Raw genomic sequence first — 17,805 nt, 5'->3', positions numbered from 1 at the left:
CACATGGCCATTTCATGCTCTGATATATAGGAAATACACTGACCTAGAAGAAAGGCTTTACTTCCCCACAACCACACGTGTCAGGGCTCTATTTTTTCACAGTAAAAAATGTCTTATTTTAAGGCATATCATGGTCTAAAAATAGGTATTTCAAGATAATGATTAAATGTAATATTTATTGAAGCAGAAAAAATAGCCTTTTCATGTTCAAAATTGATCATTTTCCCTAGAGTTAGTATTACACAACAAATGTTCCTACATATTTAAATGCTTACCTGAAAATATTTTGTTTTTATGTACAACTTTTAAAAACATTCCATTTTCATCATTAGTGACAGACATACAGTACATGAAATGTCCTCTCCTTGTACTGGACAGAGCAATCTTTAGCACAAATATTTTCGATCTTTGATGCAGCTTGGGTCTTCTTCATTGAAGACATCGTGCAGCTCGATGCAGTGAGTGTTCAATCATTTGCTGGAAGCAAAATAAACCTTCTGCCAGGTTCCTAAATGCAGTGCAACAGGTAGTGCGTCAATAAGACAAACGTTTGCTGTATTTATTTAAGTGGTAAGTGTCAATAGGCACATTTCTCGGAAATTGTGAAATGTGTGATAACCATAAAAACATATACTGTAGCCTTAACCATAGCACCTCATTGTCTCAGTCTGACCACAGCACGCTGTGCAGTCGCAGGAGCTGAACTGTGCATCAGTACTCCAAAGGGTTCAATGCACTTGGTATTGCAGAGGCACACAAGAGCAATACTAGTTTGTAAATAAAGTGCAAGGTAACCGTGTAATAAAATGTATGTGAAAATAAAAATGATTTTGTCTTTTTTGGGGGGCTGAATTCTCATGCAAATTTGATGCGTTATGAACAGAAGCATGATTGAGTTTTCAAGCCAATTTATGAAGAGTATTGTGCATTATGTTAACAGGTGGGCTTCAACAGTGTGCCTTCCTTGAATGTGAGCAGTTCTTCACTGTCTGTGGTAGGATTGGATAATTGGTATAGATAGAGCTGATATGTTGAAGCTGGCATGCTCTGCTACAAGCTGTGAAAGCCAGTCCTTCGCTTGGTTTAAACATTTCCACATAAGCGTCATTTGATAAACAATTTACTATTCAACTGATGAATGTGGATTTGTCAAAGATACCACAGGGACAAACAATCATGTTAATGATTGCAAGGGAGTAGTCAGTACTACAGAAAAACAACGTGGACTATTTTCTTAAAAAAGAAACATTAAGCCATTTTCAGTCAGGAAAATTCATGTGCTAGAAAGAACAATATTTATTAAAGTCCTTTGAGGTTACCCCTGTGCAGAATTTAGTCGCTGATAGTGGACAGGCTGACTGTAGGGAAGCCATGGGCAGGGAGGCAGGATAGACTGGGGAGAAGGCAAACTCTGACACACAACAGGGAGGAATAGATTGAGGTAAGATATAAAGCCCTTTCTAGCTGATTATTGAACATGTTTATCGAATGACAAATGAGATGCTAGCCATCTGACTGACAAATGTTCTGATAATGGAGGCACCCAATATGCTTGATGTTTATGATTTTAATCTAGCTTAAAAATGGAGTTCCCTGTCTGAACCACCACTTTGCTGAATTAAGTTGACCAAAATGTACAAAAATTTGCATAACCAAACACACGCAGAATAACTTACCTCTACGGGAGCCAGAGTAAGAGGATGAATTGAAGTGGATTGGGAGATACAGCAGAACAGGTCACTTTTTATAATTTGCATCTTAATTTATAATAATAAAGTACATTTTGAAAACATGGCTAGCTGTGATGTTGGTTGATAATATAGTTGGTTATGCTTCCTGTTTGATGTTGGTGCTAAAACCATAGACACACATGGTCGTTTCATGCTCTTTCATATTTTTTACTGTATAGACTGGAACTGAACAACCTCAATTGGCCCTCAGCGTGCTATACATCCACAGGAGCTAAACTGCAAGGCAGTACTTTCCTTCCTTCTTTGTTCACAGCCTAAATTCACTCATGTATAGCTCTCCACTGCTTGCCCTTTTTGCATGACCAAGCAGAATGTGGAGCGTGGAGACACAAGCGTCTGAACCAATAAAACCTGGTAGTCCTTATCAGAGCTGATAAGGGACGGAGTTGGCTTTGTGGTACTATTGCTATGAGATCTGTGCTTGAAAATGAAGATGGTTTGTTGTTTAATACTTTTGTTTTATGGCTTGGAATTATGATCCTCCACTGTTTAGACCAGGGGTATTCAACCGGGGGTATGTGTACCCCTGGGGGTACTTATAAGGATCATAGGGGGTATGCAAGATAACTCAGAAATGAAAAAAATAAAAATGAACGCAAAAGAAAATAATGATCTTGAATTGATTTTTTAAAGCTATTTTATATTATTAAATATTTCATTTTTGTTTAGCAGCTAAAAGTTAGTTTTAAAATGATCATCCACTCAGTTTAGACCATTTAAATAGACCCCATTGTTAATACATATTGTATTATACCTATCTACTTTTTCATCATAACAGGTATAACTATGATCTTACTGGTAAAACTGATACATTTGAAACTGTTTAGTAATAGTAAAATAAGCCTAGAGGTTGATTTTGGAATTCTGTTCATGCTCTTTTTATCAGATTATTAGCACTATTCACAAAAATGTAGAAGTTAGAAGTAGAACAAGGATGATGCATATCATTTTAAAGCTATTCCAATGCCCATTCAGTCAGATTTTGTATTGGAGCATGGATTTTCATGGACATTTAAAAAAATCTGAACTTCACAATCACATTTTTATTTTTATTTTTTTCAAACCAAATAAATACGTACAGTGTATAATTTTGTTTTATTTTATTTTATTTTTATTTTTTTTGGGGGGGGGGTGTTATATAGCTTTTAACTGATGTATTGCGATGCACTTTTCTCATCACTACAGTTTGTTTTTAGTTCTTTTGGTGTTCAAAGCTAAAACAGAGGCAGTATTCACGCCAATGAAATACACAGATACAAAGATGAGTTTGTGAGCTGTGGAAACTTTGGTCTTGTCTAAAGGTGAACCACTTAAAGGTCAGCAGCAGGAAATGGAAACACAGTGTGACATTTTAATGAAATTATTATATTGTTAGTAGAATGTAGCTTGCATTTTCCCAATACAATATGCATTGTTTTGTATTAACAGCCCTATGTTCTCCATGTTTATTCCAAATATTTTGTATTTTTTTGTTTCATACTTCCTTTTTTTAAGTTACTGTGACTAGATACAGTATCATGTTATATCACTTTATTAGTAGAAACAAGCTCTACATGACCAGCACATGGAAGGTAATGTATATATAATAAAACAATACAATTAAAATGATATTCTCGCTACAATAAAGCATTACAACAAGCAATCATGTAATTCAATATATAACATATTCAAATGTATAACTTTTTCAATGATAACAACAGTTAAACATACTTAATGGAGTAATGGCCTGATTTCCCATTTAAGTTTGTAGAAACGGTGTTCAGTTGTAGTACACAGGACCTAGGCCTGATATATCTTTTGCACACTTTCGACACACAATTGGCAAGTTTTTGATGTCAAGCAAGACAACTGTGTTGCAATTTTGTGATGTAATTTATTTCCACCGGACTGAGTCCACCCCCACCTAATACAATACGTTTCGTAAGCATGAGAGCTGTAGAGAAAATGAGCAGGGGCTACAACACACCCTACCACAGCCCTGATGACCAGGGTGATAAGCTGTGCACACCATGTATGTGGTACATGACTGCAGCAAGCTTACTATGCATTATAATAAGCTTCAGATGCATTTGCAGCAGTGGACAACATCCGAAGGCAGAGGAGCCCAGTGTTAAAGTAAGAGGTCACAGAGCATTGAGAGAGGGTTCAGGGTAGCTAAGGTTAAGAAAAGACGTAAGAAATTCAGTGACACTTTAATTTGTGTTTCTTAACTACACTGTATAAGAAATTCAGTGACACTTTCATTTGTGTCTCTTAACTACACTAATAGTAATTGCATTCTAAATACACAATCACATGTGCACATACAGTGTAGGGTAGGGTGGGGTAAGAGGCCCCCCTTAAGGAAAATGTCATATCTGTCATATAAAGTTATGTACATTTCTTTTAATGTTCTAAATAAACTTATATGCAACCTCCATAGCTGAGTATAAGCAGGAGTCTCTAGTGATATCATAAATACACAGAAAAAAAGCAAAAATAAAATTTCTGAGAAAGAGGCCTTTTACCCCCACGTCTGGGCAAAAAGCTGCCATGGGGACTTCTTACCCCCACATGCCACTCCAATATATGTTCACTCAATAACACACTTCACTCAAACATTTTAACAATTTTTAATGATCTTTTATTAACATCATTTTAATCCAAATAACACCAACAAGAATGGCTATTTTTAAATAGACATGTTTTTTCGATGTATGTTTGAGGCATAGTGCTGAACTGTGACACTACTGTGACTGAATTAATCATCTTTTTTGAAAGAAAGTAAAAAGGTATAAAGATTTTAATCTTGGAGACTAAAATACCAAGATCAGACTTGGAAATTATTGGAGCCAAAAATAACAACAACAACAACAACAATAATAATAATAATCTAGGCTACTTAGTATTGAACAATCTAATTTATTACAATTCTGTAACTTTGTCATTCTTCATTGTACACACGTTTTCAGTCAAACTACAACACAAGCTAAGACATGCTATAGCTGCCCTTGACAAACTCTTACATTAGGGACTAGCTAGATTGTCACTGTAGAATTTGGGGAGGGCTAAATAAACTTATCCTAGTAATACGATGCAAAGTGTCATATTTTCATAAAAGAAACCCCCCTAGCTTGCAGTTTACTTCATCATGGGGTAAGAGGGTTCCTATAGGCTTCCCATAGTGTAGGGGGGGGTCTCTTACCCAAAAGGTAGACATTTTGTTTTCACTGTTTTAAGGCCTGTGCATAATTACACAAACATGACATTATTATGAAGCCAGTAGCTCAATTCATAATTCACTGGGCGTGAGCTGGGGGGAAAGATAAGGCAGAAGAAGCAGCAAGGAGCAGTTAGTAGGACAGAATGTGGTCACCGACTGGGGCCGACGCTGTCGACATCCCAGGGGCGGAGGACCCGGCAACCGGAAAGGATAGAAAAGAGGTCGTCGACTGGGGCCGACGCTGTCGACATCCCAGGGGCGGAGGACCTGGCAACCGGAAACGGGATAGAAAAGAGGTCGTCGACTGGGGCCGACGCTGTCGACATCCCAGGGGCGGAGGACCCGGCAACCTGAAAACACATATGAGGGTTAGACTTGAAAAGCCACCCCTCGGGAGGAGATGAGAGAGGTACCCAGCATTTGAGGCTTATGTAAGGGGCGCTCGTAAAACCCCTGATTGGCCGAGACGTCACGCTGCCTGGGACCTGAAAATAAGGACAGAGCATTGAGGTTAGTATAGGACTCGGCACGAGTGACCACGTCCTGAAGGGAGGCAGAATAGAAGAGAGCCTCGAGTGAGATGAGCGCAGGAGCTGCGACAGGACAGAGTTTGGCCGGGGGTCCGCTCTGACTCACGCGGTGAGAACCCCTGAAGGTAAGGGAGGCGGCTGCCTAGCCCTGAGGTCGGGGAAGTGAGCCTCACTTGCCCCCCAAAGGATGGACCCCCGGCACCTACGAAAATTCCCACACCGTGAGACAAACAAGACAGAACATGCCAACGCATAACATAAATAAACAAACAAAAGACCAGAAGGACGAACAAAGGGGAATTAGTAAATTTGTTAATGGGATGTGACTGTGTATACCTGACTATGTGTATACCTGTCGCTCAGTGGAGAGGAAAAAACCCCTCGAAGCGAATTTAGGGGAAAACCTCAGGTGGCCCCGGCGAACAGGTAGCCCCCACTCCGGGCATGCTAGCAATTTTAAAATGGGCTGCTGCTATATCGAGGGGAGATGAATGGACGTAATAGTCTACTGCAGAAGAGGACCAGCGGCCCATGGTCTTGATCAGACTGTGATTGATGCTGGCTCTTGCAGCGGAGGTAGCTGCACCTATACGAAATGAATGGGGAGAATACAGCTGAGGAGGGAGGCCTGTTCTAGAAAGGAGGGAGGAGAGGTGGGCTGAGAACCAGTGACGAGTGACAATAGAGTGAGAGGAATCGATAAATAGAGGGTCCAGGGGGGGATGGGATTTCCTGATGGAGAGATATTTTGCCATTGCAGAGAAAGGGCAGATAGAGGATTCGATCCTTGAAAGCTGGATGAACTGACCACGCCGGAGTTGATCTGTCTTTGAGATACGCAGCCGGATTATGAAATAGGAGTTGCTAATACAGGAGAGATCGCAGAGACGAATACCCGTTGCAGGGAAGCTTGAAGCTGAAGGAACTGCGAATTCTGAGCATCTGAGGAAGCCGAAGAAGGCTGTGAGGCAGATGGTTTCCATTAGGAGATCTTCGTATGGGGAAAAGCAACCTTTCCGAAGAGTGGAGATGAGGGAATGGAGGATATCTGTTGATATAGGCAGGCGGGAAGGTGCAGCAGGGGGGGAGCTTTTGAAGATTCCGCGGAGAGTCAGACGAACAACTGGTATGGAGAGGATGGTGGGTGAAGGCACGGACATGATGCGGTAGTGATATTGTATTCCTGAAATGTAAGATTTGATGGATGCTGGGGAAAGATGGAGAGATTCCTTAGCATGGACGATGAAGGCCAGGATCCAATCTTGATTGAAGGGAATAGGGTGGATATGATTCTGAGCACAGAAGGTTAGGAATGCTGACCAGGCCGTAGAATAAGAAGCTCTTGAAGAAGGGGCGAGGGCTGTAGACATGTAGTTTTGAGCGGATTGAAGGAGGTTGCGGAGGGTAGGGTTCAGTCCAGAAGTAGCTGATGAAACTGTGGGGTCTGGAGGGGGTTTGGGGAGGCAGATGGAACCAGCTGACGGAACTTGGCTACCTGTAGGCGAGAAAGAGCATCCGCAGCATTATTATGGGTACCCGGAAGATGACGAGCTTGTATTAGGAAGTTGAGAGATACAGACGACCATATGAGACGGCGGAGCAGGCGCATAATGAGGGGGGATGAAGAACGTCCTCTGTTGATGATGTGCACTGTGGGTTTGTTATCGCTGAAGAAAAGAATTGATTTTCTTGACCATTGGTGACCCCAGAGGGCAGCGGCCACCGCGATTGGATAAATCTCTAGAAGTGCCGTAGATTTCTCTTGAGGGGGAAGGAGCTGAATTTCAGGGGGCCAAGTGCTAGAGAACCATTCAGGAACAAGGAACCCGCCGAATCCGATGGATGAGGCGTCAGTGAAAAGGGCAAGGTCGTGGGGGGCTGAAATGAAATCGTCGTAAAATAGAGAGAGGCCATTCCAGTTAGTAAGGAGACTGATCCACATCTTTATGTCTTTCCTGGCTTCGGCTGAAATTTTCACGTGAGAATTCATATTCTTGCCCGTTGATGAGAGGGCTAGGAGACGTGAAATAAATGTTCTGCCCTGGGGAATGATGCGAATGGCGAAATTGAAATGGCCGAGGAGAGACAGGAGGTCCCTCTTCTTAATGAAAGAGGAGATCTGAAAATTGTTAATGAGTGCAAGTAAGCGTTGGAGTTTGGCAAGAGGCAGGCTGGCTTCGAATTTCACTGTATTGAGTGTGATGCCGAGGAATTCCAGGGAGTTAACAGGGCCGATGGTTTTCTCTTGAGAAAGAGGGACACCGACTGAGGAAAAGAGGGTCTTTAGCTGATTAATTGCTTGGGCTGGAGGATCTGACGGGGGGGAAATAAGCAGAAAGTCATCCATTAGATGGAGGAGGAAGGGGACGTGATAGGAGTTGAGCAGAATCCAGCAGAGGGCTTCTGACAAGGAATCGAATATTTTTGGGCTACTGCGGCAGCCGAAAGTGAGCTGAGTGGAGAAATAGAACTTGTCTGCCCAACAGACTCCGAAAAGGTGACGGAGGGAAGGGTGAATAGGCATGACCTTGAATGCATCGGAGATATCGGCTTTGGCGAGCCAGGCTCCGTGACCTGCAATTTTGATGAAATGAATGGCATCTGAGAGCTTAATGTAGTGAAGAGAGAACTCCTCGCTTGAAATGAGGGAGTTAATGCTGCGTGTGTAAGCGCCCCGAGGAGCGGATAAGTCAATAATAAGGCGTTTCTTGCCGGAATACTTACGAGTAGCGATGCCTATGGGATTAATACGAAAGGTAGTGAAGGGGGGTGCTGAAAAGGGGCCGACCATGAAGCCTTTGCTGACTTCGGCTTGGAGAAGGGAACTGACGACTTGTGGCTCAGAAATGGCAGAGCGGAGATTTTGACAGATATGAGACTCCGAAGGAATGTGAGAAATGCCAGTGAAAAAGCCATTTGTAAGTCCGCTAATTAGATAAGAAACGAACAGCTTATCTGGATGATTTTGTAGCGCATTAGCGAGAGCCTGGACGTTGATAGGAGTAGAAACTTGAAGTAACTTTGATTGTCACTTCGCTGTAAGAGGACATATGGAGCGTGAGTGGGCGTCGTTGCAGAAGCTGCAGGCATGCAGGTACTTGCAGGTTTTGCTGAAGCAGGCAGAAGTATTAAAGTTATTGCATAATTGCCTGCCACCTGTGAACTTGATGGGACGGCCATAGATATCTCTGGCTTGAGATCTGGTGGGAGGAGCTGAAGCATGGATGGAAGCAGGGGCAAAATGTCTTGAACTGAGAAGAGAAGGCAAGGGATGATGAATGGGTTGAAGAGAACTAGCTGCTGTCTTAGGGCATAGATAAGAGGAGTGCGCTGTGGAGGCACATGCGCTGCAGGCGTTGGGACGAATTCCACTGAAGATCCGGGTGAAAAGATCTGTGTCGGAACGGGACCAATCAATAATACGGTTGTCGGCTGAGAGGGTGGCAGCAGCTTTGGCTGAGAAAGCACGGTGGTATTGATAGAACAAAGCGCCTCCGTAGCGCACGGCCAATTCGACAACCAAAAAGAGATACTGATTTAACTCTTGTAATCTGTGCGGATAAACAGAACAGAGAATATCGCGATAAATGGAGAAAGCGAGGACGAATTCTCCCACGGAAAGGCTTTTTTGAAGACGTGGGTCGCGGGATTTTAGAGTGACCGAAACGTCTCCACAGTCAACCACTCTGTGATCTAAAAACTCAGAAGAAGCAATGAGAATAGAGACAAGATTAACATCCTTGCCTTCGATTATTTGCTTTCTAATTTTTGGTGAAATAGAATGGCTGGTAATAGCACGGGGAGAAGAGGAACTTGCTACAGTGGCTGAGGAGAGATTGAACTCTGGAGGAGGAACGGGGGGTACTGAAAAAGACGTACCAAGGGTATAAGCAGGAGTGCCGGAACTGAAGGCGGGTGGAGCCAAAGCAGGATTTTCCTGTTTGTCAAGACGGGCGCTGAGAGTTAGCTGAGAGTCTATAATGGGCTGGAGCAGAGTTTGCAGCTGATTAAAAGTGACTTGAGGGGCGCTGCTGGAGGAGGGGATGGGCGGGGTGAGTGATTGCGGCAGATGCTGTGGCTGCGTTGACTGCGCCGCCGGGGGGAGCTGAGCTGCGAAAGCAGAGTCTTGCGTATGCGCAGCAGGAACAGGAGCAGAAGAGGAGGGCCTGACGGCTGAGGCTTGCAAGCGGGGGGGGAAAATCGGCTCGGCTGACAAGGCTTCACAATAGGTAACAAAAAGGGACATGCGATCTCCGCCGACGGGAATAGGAATGGACTTTTCAAAGAGTACTTTCAGCAGTTTAGGTGTCGTCCAATCTTTGTAGTGGAGCTGCGGTAGGGGCTGGCTAGCGGAACCGCGCTTTGGGCCCCGCTCTTGCCTAGCTGAACGCCGGGTGGAAGCAAGGTTGGCTGACGGGGCTGGCGCGGTCGCGGACCGGGACGAGGAACGAAATGCCTGACAAAGACGGACCGGTGGAGGGGTCGGAGGCAGGAACTCGTCTGAGTCGGAAGGGAATGCGTAAACTGAAAGCTTTTCCATTTGGAAGCAGGTAAGACTGCGCGTATTAATCTTGCGATGTTTTTTTTTTTTTTTTTTTTTTCGGGAGTAATGCGAAACACTACGAGTCAGGATTCAAAAAACGAAACACTAGACAGAAAAGGTGCAGGTGATCAGGTCTTAAATAGTAAATAGAACTAATTAACTGGAGATTAGAAAATTGAAAGATTAGAGATTAGCGGCCCCCCAGCTCCACGCCCCCTGAACCTCGCAAGCTAACATTTGTAATATGCCCCCTTGAATCTGCAGGTCTCCCAGTGTTCACACCATGCAACAGAATTGAAAAAAATATATATTATAAGAATTAGTCATAAAAGTCAAAAGTTTGAGAAATATTCACATGTGGTTATCTGTTGAGCTGCATAAACGTAGCAGGTGCGTCTAAAGGTCGGCAATCACCTCAAACTGATTATGGCTGATTACATAATTTCCTGTTAGCACCAGGACAAAAAGCCTTTTACCCCACGTAGGCCTCTTACCCCACCCTACCCTAATTATAATAAATACTAACAGCTGCCAACATTTTGCATTTTTTAATCAAACATGTTTTTCCATATTAACTACACAATTGTATTACTGTGTTATTACAATGCTATTATAGTATTATTACAGTGTAATTACAATATAACTGGAGGCACAATGTAAAATGGCAATTAATTTCATATATCGCTTTTTAGCTCTGTACATTCAGCAGCCCTAGATGTTATGTTATACAATGAAAAAGCTTTAAACAGGGACTGGGACAAAGCTGAACCGTGTTAGTAAGACTATAGGTTAATTGCACTGCGTGTTAGCTGCACTGAACAAGTTTAGCTAAATTAACAGAAACTCACACAGTCCCTACTAGTTATCAGTCCTTAGGAATGATCACATATTCACCATTTAAAGGTCGGTACAGTAAGTTTAAACAAAAGTTTGTTGCAAACAAAGGATGGTCTGCTTTGGAATTTATCAGCAGCAAAAATTAAGAAAGACCTAGGCGCAATATTTATAAGAAAACAGTTTACTTATTTCAGTGATATGGGGATCTACTCACAAATATTTAACTCGTAAGCAGAGATGTGCAGTTTGAAAAGGTTTAACTCCCCCCAGTTTTTTTTTTATTTATTTTTTTTTTTTATAAATTTAGTCGTTGCCAATTATTTTTATTAGTTTTCTCCCAATTTGATATGTCCAATTAATTTTAGGCTCAGCTCACCGCTAACAAACACACGCTGTCCTTCAAAGCGTGTGCAGTCAGCCGACTGCTTTTTTTCACACTGCGGACATCCTGGCCTGATGTCGCTACAGACTGCAGCTCTTTACAGGGGAGCATGAGGAGATTCTATTTGTTAACCAAGCTAATATAACAAAACTATAATTGTTACCCATTCTTTTATAACAAAAGCTAACAAGAGTAAAAGGGGGTCTGTTGTTTAATTAGGAATAAATATGATTGCATACACAATATGCATTTAATAGGCAAATATTTTTTTTTTAGGTCACTTGGTAGAAAGCTATGAAAGATAAATATGTAAATGAGAGTAAAAACACTGAAAACGTCACACATCTGACCTATATCTGAAGAATGTTTTTTTAAAAATGTGTTCATATTAATGAAGCGCAGTGTTCTAGACCAGGGACACGCAACCCGCGGCCCAGTGTATTAATTCCATTTCACTTATGAATATATCGTAAATATTTTTTGTAACTTTGTTTACTTGTTTTTTCTAATTTTTGTATAAAAATGCAGCACACCATTTTCATTCGTACTGCTTAGGGCAATTGCTTCTCGTCAGCTTGTCTCCAACTGATTTTATGAGCTTTCCTTCTTAAACGCAACACCCACTGCATTGAAAGAACCCATTCCCTACATAGGAGGCTGTTGCTAGGGAAGTGACGTTACTGCCCTGTGACTTGCTACATTGCTGCCTGCTACAACTGAGCAACTCGTCTACTAAAATAAAAACAGTTTCAGCAAGTAGCTGTTTAATTTGCTTTGTATTATTGTGCAATGCGTGTGTATATGGTATAACAGTAACGTTATGATATTAATGCTTTGTTTTTAATTGTTTTGTATATTTTTGTTGCTTATGTGTATAGTGCAGTACAAAATAAAATTAACAGTAATCCTAAAGGAAGTTGCCTTTAAAAATGTGTATGTGTGTTGCAGCTAAGGGTTAAACTCGGATTATTCTTTAGTAATGTGCGGCCCGCTATACGATTTAGGTTAAACTAGTTTTCTGGATTAGCGGTCCGTGATAAAAGTTTGGTTTCGCAGCTTTGTTTTTTAGACTGCTGTTAAATGAGTTGACAACAATCCAGTTTGTGTTTTATCCTGAATATTTTGCAGTTCCTTCTCAGCACAATACTAATAAAGTCAAAAAGTCATTCAAGTCAAAAGAGCTTAGTCTTAGCACTGTCGTAGCTTGTTTTTGCATTGATATTACATTTTACGTTTTTATTCAGAACAGTAGTGAAGTGGGTGCTTTATGTGCAAGTGCCCTTTTCCTTTACCTAAAACTTTCCATGGAATGAATCACTAATGCTATGCTACAAAACACACTACTAACAAACCCTCTGTCTACTGATATGTGTGCATAAGGTGTGGAGCTAATATGATTATCAACATGAACACTTTCAATACTTTGTTTAGCCCACCAGTGAGTCAGGCAACACGTATTTAAAAAAAGTTTTATTACCTTTATGCACACATTACATTTACTTCTCTATTGAAAAATCAACAGGGTATTTCTGAAACCATCCAGTAGGCCTATCCGAGTTGAAGGCTGATGATAAAATTAGTGTCTGCTTTTAAAGCAACTTTTTTAAAACTATGAAAATGAGTTATTAGTGGGTCTTGTAGACAGACTGAATCAAGATGACAATGGAATCATAATGTTTCAGATTAAGTAGGTGTCTGGTATTGGACTGTAATTCAACTCTTTTAAAGAGGTCCGCTTGCCACAGCGTACTTGCCTTTCCGTTATACGAAATCAGTTTATGATTTATGTCCTTTTTCTCACATTATACCACTGACTTCCATTTCAGCTAAAGATACCAGGAAATAAACCTTGATGTGACAACATACCCTTAAAGTCTTGCTTAACGTCTCAGACCACAGGAAATTGAACTCCCCTTCAATGCAGCAAAACATCTTGCTAAATAATTCTAGAATACAACACTCTGGCCACCAATATAACTAGGACATAGGACACACATATAACCAACACATTGTGATTGGTTTCCGCATCAGCTACTGTGTCAGTATGCAATCTCAAAAGCTTATGAAAAACAAGACTATAATGTTCACTTATCAATAAAATATGTTTTGTGAAGAAATGTGAAAGGGTGCCTAATCCTGAGGACCAAATTGTTAATTTATGTTTTACACACACTTATCTGTAAATGATATTTAAATGGACGAATATGTTTATACTGTTTATCTGTTGGTGACCAGTCTAAAGTGCACATACAGTATATCTTTCAAACACATATAAAACAACAATACTTTGTCATGTTTGGTCAGGTGACAAAATAGGCAGGTACTGTATAAAGCCAGGTTAATGTTTGATTTCTGACAGGATTTACCAGTTTACTTTTGTTTGTGAACTGTAAAATTGTGGTCTATATTAAATAAGAAAAATATTCACCTGTTTGCTAAAAGGTGAAATGGGGAGGTGAATACCATAACAAATAAAAACATTATTTTTGTGACAGACTTCCTGTCTCTGTCAATATCCTTTTAAGTAGCAAGAGCCAAAAGTTGCAAGCAAGTGGCAAAGCCAGAAGTGGGTGCTGCACCCATTTCTATGTTAGCCTAACCAGCACCACACAGGCAACTGACACTAAAACCCACTTATTTGTTATCTCTGCCATGCAGGCTAATTCTCATATCATGCCCACGTGTTTTCCTGTTATTATAGGGAGAGAAGATGTACCTATTACAGTATGCAAAGGTCAAGGCAATACAAGTCATACAATGAAGGTCCCTGGCATGGCTATTGTGCACATTGTACCTCTGGGCTTTAAAGAGCAGCTGAGTATCTTAATGTATTCTTCGTGTTGTGACTTTTTAAAACTCAACAGTTGAAACCTTCCATCGTCACATAAGGGCTCTCAAACCTTTACTCTTCCCTGCAACATGAACCAAATACTTCAGAAATAAATAACAAATACAACCGTGGCATTCAACTGAGGGCAGTGCGTTACAGGGGACAGGTTATTGGTTACAATGTGATGTACCAGTTGAACTTGGAAGAAAAAGTTCGATAGCCATTTTGTCTCCAGGATGTGATGACTGAAACAGAAAATTATATACAAAATTAGTCTAAAAACAAAGGAGAATGCATTGGTTAAGAACATTCAATGTAGTTCCTATCTGTTACGTGGCTCTGACCAGGGTAGGCCAGTGCTGGCCATTCTCGGACTATCCAAAGAGGAAGGGGCCAAGTTTCTGTTCATTGATACAATGAGATTGGGAGTGCTCTTTTCAGTTTATGAAATGCTTTGTAAAAAGCCTAACCCACAGTCCATGTCATTAATCAATACATTCCAACTGTATTTACCTAAGATTCTTAACAGGTTTGTGCAAATAACCCTTCCATTATAAAAAGCAATACAGAAAGAAGTAAATAGTAACAGTTGCCCAACTGAACAGGTTGGGAAAGATAATAAATATGATTTTGAATGACTAAAGATTAGAACATATTTGTGAGGCCACTCCTTAGTAATATAGAGCAAACATAGCACTGGGAGAAATCAGAAAATGGCACAGCCTAATGACAAAGTGAATACTGAAATCAGCGATGTTTGTTTTAGCTGCCAGTAGGTGTATATAAGTCCCCCCACTGGGATTTCACAGCACCTTCTCCATTACAGTCAGTTGACTGCAGTATTTGAATATCAGGTCGGCATTACAGAAAAAACTGCAAAGATGTCTCAGCTAGAAACCGCAATGGTAATGATCATGAAAACCTTTGACAAGTACTCAGGTGCAGACGATAACAAAGGCTGTCTCAGCAAAGCAGAGCTCAAGACACTTATGGAAAAAGAGTTTCCAAGTTTTCTCAAGGTAAGATAAAGCATTTCCATTCTTTTCTTATTTAGTTTTAGAGAGACGTGCTACAACTACAGGTACTTTTAAACTAATCTTCATACCTAGCTGGATGATATATCCAAACTAAACTTAAAAAAGACCAGGTTAATAACAACCGCAACAAGGAATGGTACCAATAATAAGTAGATCAAACATCAAATTCTACCTAAATAAACAGAGTCAAATATATATATATATATATATATATATATATATATATATATATATGGAGAGAGAGAGAGGGAGAGAGAGAGAGAGAGAGAGAGAGAATATAGAAAAAGTTTATTTTTATTAATAAAAATAAACTTTTTTCACTTGTTTAAAAAAAGGTGTGTAAATAGTATCTGAAGTACTAACTACTCAAATTGTCCCTCCCATTGCAGGGCGCTAAGAACCAGGACGAGGTTGATAAACTGATGAAGACCTTGGATCACAATGGAGATTCTCAAGTGGACTTCAACGAGTTTGTCATTCTCATTGCTGCTTTAACCTGTGCCTGCCACGGCTGCAGTGGTAAAAAATAACTGTAACCAATACTGTTTTCTTTCTATAAGCATTGTTTCCATTGGTCATTACAATACGCTTTAAAAGGCAGCTTGTCCAATTTCTTACAATACAGACAGCAAATAAATGTTAAATTGAAAGCAGTGCTTGTCATTCTTTTTTTTTCTTTATCAGAGTTCAATAATCATGACCAATCACTGACCTTTCATATATTTATGATTGTTTTTTTCAAGTTTGGCGCATTTCCTGTTAATGAGAAACAGACACGGGAGAGAATGTACTTGCGCGTGCCATCAGGGGCATCGTTTCAGAAACATTTGGAGGGGGGGGGGGGTTCAAATTTGTGCATTGAACATTCTCTGTCCCAAATAGCATCATGAATGAGAAAAAAAAAAATAAGCAGTAATTGGGCCAGTTTATAACGAGATTGCACTTTGTCAAAATGCGCAATGCAAGTATTTTTAAAGCACGGCACTTTAACAAACTAAAAAATATCGCTCCATTAATCTCATTGTATGGCAATAAAGGTCACGCTCGTAGTTTTCTTGACACTTTTGTGTTTCAAAAGTGGGTAGATGCTTTAATGGTAACCTAGTTGTTTTGCTGCCAGCTTCCTGATATTCCAGTTAAGTTACATCCCAGACAGCCAGTGACATCGGTGTACTGTCACAGTATGCTTCCCCGTCAGAATTCGCTACCGGTAGCGAATTCTGACAGCTTAAGAAGTCACAATTTGCCTCCCCATCAGAAATTACTACACCTGTTTTTTTTGGGTTTTTTTACAATAGGGAATTTTTTATGCAATGGAAAAAAAGATGGTAATAAATTCTGATGGGTCGTATTGTGGTGTCAGAAATTGCTACATTACTTTACTATTAGCAATACACACTGTCCATGTTTTAGAAACAGGGAAAATGAATTGCCTGTATTTGAGAAATAGTCAACAAATACCGTTCATACTACATATTTTCATTTAAGTTAAATAATCTTAGGAAGGTAGCATTACGCATGTTGGAAAAATAGTCAACAGTAATAATTGTATCCATTTATAATTACTTAAAACCAATAAATTTAAACGATTGAAGTAGGGAGCGTTTTCTGACACAGTAACCAGAAAAAGATGTAAAACAGTGGCGAGCATGCACAGCACAGTACACAGTACTGGGCCGCAGTCGTTTTCAACTTAATGTAAAATTCAATGTATTTTTAAAACTCAGGGCAATGATGAGTTTTGTAATGCTTTATTTAATTATTTTACCAAACATGTTATAAAAAATATATTTATAAACAGCTATGTGATGTGAAAAAGGTCAATCTGAACTGGTTATGCTGGTTCATGAAAAACACAGTTTAAAGCCCCTTTACTGTAAACAGGGCTGGCCTTAGGGAAAGGCGAGCAAGGCTGTGGCCTAGAGCCCCACACCTAAGGGGGCCCTGCGCACGCATCACAAATTGTATGACGTCTTCAGAGTCAAAACAGTCTCGTGAGTATCATGTCGGCCCCTCGCAAGTATGAGTCGGGCCATTGTAAAAGGAAAATAAAAAATATAAAGAAATTCAAGCCAAGCGGCAACAAGGAGCTCTGCTGCCGAATCCAGACAAATCGCCAAATAAAAATCTGCTTCTGTTAAATTAATATTAAATTAATATTTAATAGATATGCAATTGCATATTAAATTTACGTTAAATTATTCTTTGTTACTTTCCATTAACATTTAAGTCAGATTAACTGTATTTTCAATAAGAACATGTAAACAATGGGAAATGATTACACATTTTCAAGGGTAACAAAACATGATATAAATGGACGTGATATGCAATTACATTTTCAGTCGACATTTGGTTAACATTTAGCAAGAAATCAGCTATTGCATATTTATTAAATATTAATTTAATATGCAATTGCATATCTATTTAAGATTAATTTATTCCACGCAATAATCGTCTTTTAAAGTTTTACTGGAGACTTTTCTTAAAGTGAGTAGGCTACTATTAATCGATAATGAAATCGAGATTGTGTGTATTAAAGTAAGACGGACCACCACACCAACGGTCTGAATAGGTATCTGCAACAAATTAAATGTTTGGAAGTACACTCGTCATGATGTTTTGTTGGGCATGTTGTTTTAGTGTAATTTACACAGCAAAAATTAAAGAGCACTCAAATTAACTGCAGCTGAATG

At 40.1% G+C, this 17,805-nt stretch overlaps 2 protein-coding genes across 2 annotated transcripts; one reads left to right on the top strand and one right to left on the bottom strand.

Moving 5' to 3' along the window:
• Positions 1-6,773: 6,773 nt before the first annotated feature.
• LOC131697394 (uncharacterized) lies at positions 6,774-8,274 on the bottom strand. The gene has a single exon (XM_058985635.1). It carries the CDS (start codon positions 8,272-8,274, stop codon positions 6,895-6,897), a length of 1,380 nt encoding a protein of 459 aa, XP_058841618.1. The 3' UTR covers positions 6,774-6,894.
• Positions 8,275-14,867: 6,593 nt separating this feature from the next.
• On the top strand, positions 14,868-15,762 carry LOC117408694 (protein S100-P-like). Its single transcript, XM_034013928.3, has 2 exons — positions 14,868-15,094; positions 15,502-15,762. The coding sequence occupies exons 1-2, from the start codon at positions 14,957-14,959 to the stop codon at positions 15,640-15,642; spliced, it is 279 nt and encodes a 92-aa protein (XP_033869819.2). The 5' UTR covers positions 14,868-14,956; the 3' UTR covers positions 15,643-15,762.
• Positions 15,763-17,805: the final 2,043 nt, after the last annotated feature.

Source organism: Acipenser ruthenus, chromosome 2 (genome assembly GCF_902713425.1).
Source record: "Acipenser ruthenus chromosome 2, fAciRut3.2 maternal haplotype, whole genome shotgun sequence".
NCBI classification, from domain to species: domain Eukaryota; kingdom Metazoa; phylum Chordata; class Actinopteri; order Acipenseriformes; family Acipenseridae; genus Acipenser; species Acipenser ruthenus.
This window is presented reverse-complemented; position numbering and strand designations above follow the sequence as displayed.

Bases quoted from the DNA above. Each gene is read 5' to 3' on its own strand.
- LOC131697394 (XM_058985635.1), bottom strand. From the start codon at position 8,274: ATGGTCGGCCCCTTTTCAGCACCCCCCTTCACTACCTTTCGTATTAAT.
- LOC117408694 (XM_034013928.3), top strand. From the start codon at position 14,957: ATGTCTCAGCTAGAAACCGCAATGGTAATGATCATGAAAACCTTTGAC. The intron at 15,095-15,501 runs GTAAGATAAAGC...CTCCCATTGCAG, and splicing joins AGTTTCCAAGTTTTCTCAAG to GGCGCTAAGAACCAGGACGA.